The sequence below is a fragment of the Buceros rhinoceros genome, unplaced genomic scaffold (assembly GCF_000710305.1).
Source record: "Buceros rhinoceros silvestris isolate BGI_N320 unplaced genomic scaffold, ASM71030v1 scaffold1035, whole genome shotgun sequence".
Classification (NCBI taxonomy): domain Eukaryota; kingdom Metazoa; phylum Chordata; class Aves; order Bucerotiformes; family Bucerotidae; genus Buceros; species Buceros rhinoceros.
In genome coordinates this window covers 42,456-48,465 of record NW_010412099.1, presented here as the reverse complement: position 1 = coordinate 48,465, position 6,010 = coordinate 42,456, and the positions used below count along the sequence as shown (strand labels likewise).

Genomic DNA, 6,010 nt, shown 5'->3' with positions numbered 1-6,010 from the left:
ACAGAAGCTTTCTTCAAACAAAAAGATTTTTAACCCCACCCCAAGTATCACAAGGCAAAGCATATTTCAAGACAGTGCTACATTTGCCATTTGATCAAGATCTAATAAATTTATCAAGGAAATTAAGACACAATCCTTGTTGCTCCCCTCTCAATCTCTCTACGTGGTAGGTAATCAGCATATACCAATCGTCACAAGGTTTTTTTAATGAAACGATATAGGAAAATGAGATATGCATCCAAATCTTCATAATACAGGATAAGAAACAAGAGAACTGCTGGTACCTAGGTAGGCTGCAGCTAACAGCACAGAGTAGGGAAGAAAAAAGTTTCTAGGCTGCCACTTTGCTTTAAAGAGAATCAGATGATTTCTGTGTACACCACTAGCTTTCGTATCTACCTGTAGGAAGCAACAGTAAAAGAGTGCATGAGGACTTATTACCTTGGAGGTGTTTAAAGTGCTTAGTCTGTGGCAGAAAAGCCATAATATAGTTTTGCTGCTTCAGTTAAAAAGAAAATTATATTTATTATTTACAGTTCCCATAATTTTCCAAAAGCCATATTTCTTAATGTTAAAAACAATCAAAGAATTAGCTGAAGATTCCTATTCCAAATTTTCAGAGATTCATTTACCTGATGATCCTGAATCTTCCTGCCCACTACTCTGAATGTGTTGTTGCCTGTGTGATGATATATATGAACTCTGCTGAATCCAGTTGATCCACCAGCTGGTACCCATTTCTTATTGGCATCATCGTAGACCATTACCGCAGCTCGTGCTTGGCAGATACTCTGTTCACTGTTAAAATACAAGTATTTTAGAGTAGAACATAAAATTACTTGTGGCGAATCACTGTAGTTTTTGTTAACTTGCGGGGTTTTTTTAAAAATCAAAATGCTAAAGCAATACTCCTTGTAACTTGCTGAAACATCCGCCTTTCTAAACACACCACCACTAGCGCCTTGCCATTTTGCTTAAAGCTCTTCATTCTGAAAAGTTGTGGACAACACAAGCAGGCCTAACTGCTAAAGAGATCAAGAAGCTTTCCTCCCCCCACAAGCTTTTTCTCCTTGCAGGACTTTTTACCCCCTCCTTTCTCCTCATCACCACCATGAATTTTAATGAAATGCCATAATCATACACAGTTTTCTGCAAAGACTGAAATACAAATAATCTGAAATTGCACTAGCTTCATTCAGTTTATATTTGCCAGTGGCAACTACTTCTACATGAAATGAGGTGCTTGTTCCTTTTAACTCATATGCAACAAAACACAGAGCATAAAGTTCAGCCAAAAAAAAAAAATCCCCCTGCTTTTGTTAACAGATGAGACCTAGGTGTAACACATTCTCCCTGAGAAAAGATTCTATTGATTACTGAAACTGCAATTTCATCAGGAGATTGCTATCAGTAGCTAATCCTGACTGTGGGAGTCACCTGGTAGCTAAAGCACTGCCTAAAGTCAAGAAGGAGCATACCATGAATGTCAACACATCAGAAACAGAAGAAAGCAGAACGCACCACAAACACACTATTTATTAGGAGGGGAGAGGGTGATACTACACAAGTTGTCTTGACGGGAAATGTCCAGATGCAGACAGGAAATAAAAATAGAAAGGAATGATTTCTTATCAGTAAGTCAAATTCTCTGAACATACCACTCCAGCCCATCTAACATTATAGAAAGCACATGACGCCTGGCTTGCAAGGAATGTGGCCTGCCATACGGAACCCTGAGAAGGCTGAAGAGACATGCATTCTTCGTAAATTACAAAAGGAAAGTAATGAAATAGTTCTTCCTGTTTCATGAAGGAGGGAGAAGACAACTCTCCCTTAGTCTTTCTTGGGGCTTTTTTATTGTTTAGTTGGTTTGGGGGAGGCTTATGGGGGTTTGTTGGTGGTTTCTTAAAAGACCGTGCTGAATTTCCTAGTATCTTATTTCCATCTCCTGGCACAAGAAAAGGCAGCAATGTATCCAGCTGTTTGAAGTTCCAATACCGATATTTTTAAGAAAACAGCATCAATTTCTATCACACTTCCCATGGCTCTCCAATAATTAGAAAAGTGCTCAACACTGGGATCCTTTTCAAGGCTAGTGGAGAAGAGAGAATACTGAGATCGTGTCTCTCATGCATGCATGACATTCAATGTCAGAGGAGGAAATACAGTCTTAATCTTAAAAACAGACGTGTTCTAGTCTCCTCACCTATCCAGCAACCAGATCAGAAAGGGATAACAACCTCTAATTAGACCACTCTTTTTCTAGCCAGAAATTAGTTCAACATAGGGATAGCAAAATCATAATATACATATATACAGCACATCTAAGTGTCATTTACAGTTTAGACCAAAAAGACCACATCTGATCCAAGAAAAAAGATTATATGCAAGGAAAATAAAATTAGTTACTAACTTTAGGTACTTCACAGTCCCATTAAAAACATGCCACAGGTAAATGAGGTTTCCTCATCTGAGAGGAGGACAATGCAAGAACCTAACAGATTTCTTTTTAGAGTATTTTGGCACACAACTATCTTAAAGTTCAAACATAGAAACATTCAGTACTATTCACGGAGTACATGACAAACATTGGTGGTTTCTCCAAAATGCATAACAGTATTACATAAAACCTGGAGAACCTCTGGACCCACAATGAATTTTTTCTACATTTGAAGTTCGATAATCACAGGCATGATAAACCACAGCTGACAGAACCTAGATACTGATTTGGAAGCAGAGCCACGTGGTTTGTAGAGTTCTTGCCAAAAAAATAACTGTCTCAATCGTGTGTCAGAGAGTAAAAAATCCTTTGGATTCTATTAAAAATTGAGACTAGGAGTGTAAATTAATACATTCCAATTACAGAGAAGGTAGAACCAGGGAATGAGTGAGTAATGGGAGAGTGAGCTGAAAACTTAATTAGTGGGACAGACCATCAAGTTCAGATGTTCTTATTCAGAGTGTTCTCACCCTTTGCTCTGCCTTGGTCCTTTCACAGGGCTAAGTTTTATAAAAGTTTTTACATGATTTTCTTTACAGGAAAAACTACTTATTTTAGAACAGTTTGGTATTCAAGTGGCACAATTCATGAGCACAAATAAGATGACCTTGAGTAGAATTTCTAGCTTTTATTTAACAACTGTTAACCTATTTTTAGTTCCACTCCTCAGCTATGCCTTATAACTGGAAATATTACACAAGTCTTCATGCTCCATTTAAAATAAAAGAATTTTCCTTAATAGCAGGGGATTATTCTTACCCATATAAAAATACAAGATGATTCACATACTTTAAAAAAAAATGACAAATACAGATGATTCCAGTTGGCCTATTCAATCACCACACAAGCCTTCTGCCCTCATTTCACACAAATCCTGTAACTAAAATTTTAATGTTCCAGGTCTATAATTTTCATATCCAGGTACCAATTTGAAGGTGACACACTTCCCTCCTGCCAACAGTTCCCACCATCCATCACTTTGCTTATCAGACTGCAGCAGCAAGATGGAAAAATGAAGCTATCGCTATCAGAAACAAATTAAACCATCACAGTATGCTAGCCTTTTTCCAGGGTTCAATAATTGCACATTAGTAGATGTAACGGAGATAAATTAAATTTCTTTCTCTTAGTAAGAAGTTCTAGACTCTAAAGTGATTACATTTTGTTTTGAAGAGAAGCATGGAGGCAGGAGCTTTAGCAAAGAAGAATCTTTAGATCTGCTCTTCAATAACCATTTGACAGTTTAATATTTTAATATAGTTTACAGTATATTACAGCAATTTGATACTATGAAGTATTTAAGACTCAAAAAAATCCATACCGCTAGCTCATGACTATCTTTGACAGGTCTAATGAAAAACAAGGTTTAATTTTCTTTCCATGATAGACCTTTTCCTAAGAAAATGCTGAGTTTAACATCTAGTCTATTACTAGAACTTGAGCCAGAATCCTTTGTATTCTCCTAAAAAAATATGTATGCACTTAAACTTCAGTTCAAAGTATCATTTATTATATCAGCACTTCAGGCTGTACTTCCCTGCTGTACTTCTAGCAGGAAACAGGTCTTCACTGATTTTTATATCTGATCTCTTCACAGCGTTTTCTGTAACACACACGTCCCTTAGACTGCAGGAACTGACCCTAAGATACCAGGAAGACTTACTTCATTCACTGTACCAGAATCACTTTGGTTTGATCACAAACACCTTTTTTGTCATTGTTTACAGACAGATTATTTTAGCACTGGTGGGAAATAAACAAATTGGCTACAGTCATGTTGCAAGAGAAAAGAAAAACGGCTTTCATCTATTTGCCACATCATTAGGCCCTCAAAAGTATCCTACAGGGTTTACTTGCCTGTCTTCAAATTTTCCTTTTTCTGGTGTGCTGTACTGGTGCAATGGTTCCAGAAACCATAACACTCAGATTAGGCTGCACCTTCCCAACATGAGAGCTCATTAGGGGGTGCAGGAGAACGAGCGAAGGGATCCATCCTCAGCTTCAAATCCTGCTGCCAAATCACACAGCTGCTCAAAGACTGCTAACTTATTAGGGCAGTGGGTTGGGGAACTAAAGCAACAATCTAAATACCAACGAAGACAAATTAAGAAATTGTCTGTTTCCAAGTAAATTTACCAAATCAAATGTATGAAATTATATGCAGAAAACATAAAATTTATAAAAGGGAATGTTCAGGCAAAACAGGGCTTACTAAACCTTGGAAACAAAGCGTACAAGCTCTCCTCCCAAAATGAAAAGCTTGACAAATAGCAGGATAAATACGCGTTAGGAGGAGTTCTTCTCTAGACAAAGATGTAAGGCTCTGATTGTTAAAGCCAACCATTACTCTGGGTAAGTCCACCTACAGCAATACCATATAAAGCCAAAGACAGGGTGTTTGGGTTTTATTTGGGGTGGAAGAGTGGGGGGAGGTCTGGCACTCAAAAGGCTCACACAAAAAAACCACAGTAGTAATGAATCATAAGTATAAGATTATTCTTATGGGGGAATATACTTTCCTCCTCCAGTGATGAGATCATACGGAAAGCTCAAAAACCATAGCAAACTGAACCCTAACAGACGTGATTCTTTTGCCCAAATGGAATGTGTTCATTCTTTCACATCTCAAGTTCTTAAGCTCAATGCACAGCCTGCTGACCTGAGCCTTGTTTTTTCTCTCCTCCAGAACTGGATGCTTGCTTTTTCCCCCCCTCAAGAACTAAAAAGGATAAACAGATTTAAATGATCAAACTCATATGGAAAACACCACAACTGCAGCCACAGGAAAGATCATTTAAAGACAAGAGCAAGGAAAAAACTGCAATTGCTCTCATTCTTAACCTTTAGTATTTTTGTCAGTGAGATTTTTTGAAAATCATGTCCCACTACTGCTTCTTCTGGTGATTCAAGGTTGGTGTTTTTTTTCTATGTTCTCAATTTACAGAAACATAACAACATGTTCTTTAAATGTGCAGTCTTTGTGGGGCAAGAAGGAATGGAAAGAGACGCTGATTCATCAAATGCCTGTTTAGGATTGTTCAAACCATGTGGTACAAAGCTAGAAAAAAAACTCCAAACACTTCCAATACTAACATCTTAAAATCCATGTTTTTAAAAAGCAGCTAAATGCTGGTCCAGGTATCAAGTTTTATATCTTGGCAGTAGTGTTTTGTAAGACGTTTTTCCCTGCTTGTTCCTGAACCCTGACTGGCACCAGTGAAAATGTGTGTTGCCTGCTTCACTATTAAAAAACAAAAAAAACAACAAAACCTCTCACAATATACTGTGTATTGTACCACTACTTTCTATTAACTAAACCAGACACTTTGTAGACAAAGTTGTCATGTATGCGAAGCTCATTTGGCTTAAGTCAATAGTGAAGCTACTTGTTAGCATCTTAAAGTTAACATAAAAACATTTCCAATGCCCTCAAATATGCTTTTCATATCATGGTCAGCTGAGAACCAGATTAAACTCAACTATATAGATTGATATTTATTTCTGGGAGTA

General features: G+C 37.4%; 1 protein-coding gene across 6 annotated transcripts in view; it reads right to left on the bottom strand.

Moving 5' to 3' along the window:
• The window catches only part of ENAH (enabled homolog (Drosophila)), a 47,077-nt gene extending 46,283 nt beyond the window's left edge, over window positions 1-794 (bottom strand). For all 6 annotated transcript variants that reach the window (XM_010136226.1, XM_010136229.1, XM_010136227.1 and 3 more), the window contains exon 1: window positions 633-794. In XM_010136226.1, the coding sequence (XP_010134528.1) occupies window positions 633-764 (132 nt within the window). In that variant the 5' untranslated portion in view covers window positions 765-794. The remainder of the gene's footprint in view (window positions 1-632) is intronic.
• Window positions 795-6,010: the final 5,216 nt, after the last annotated feature.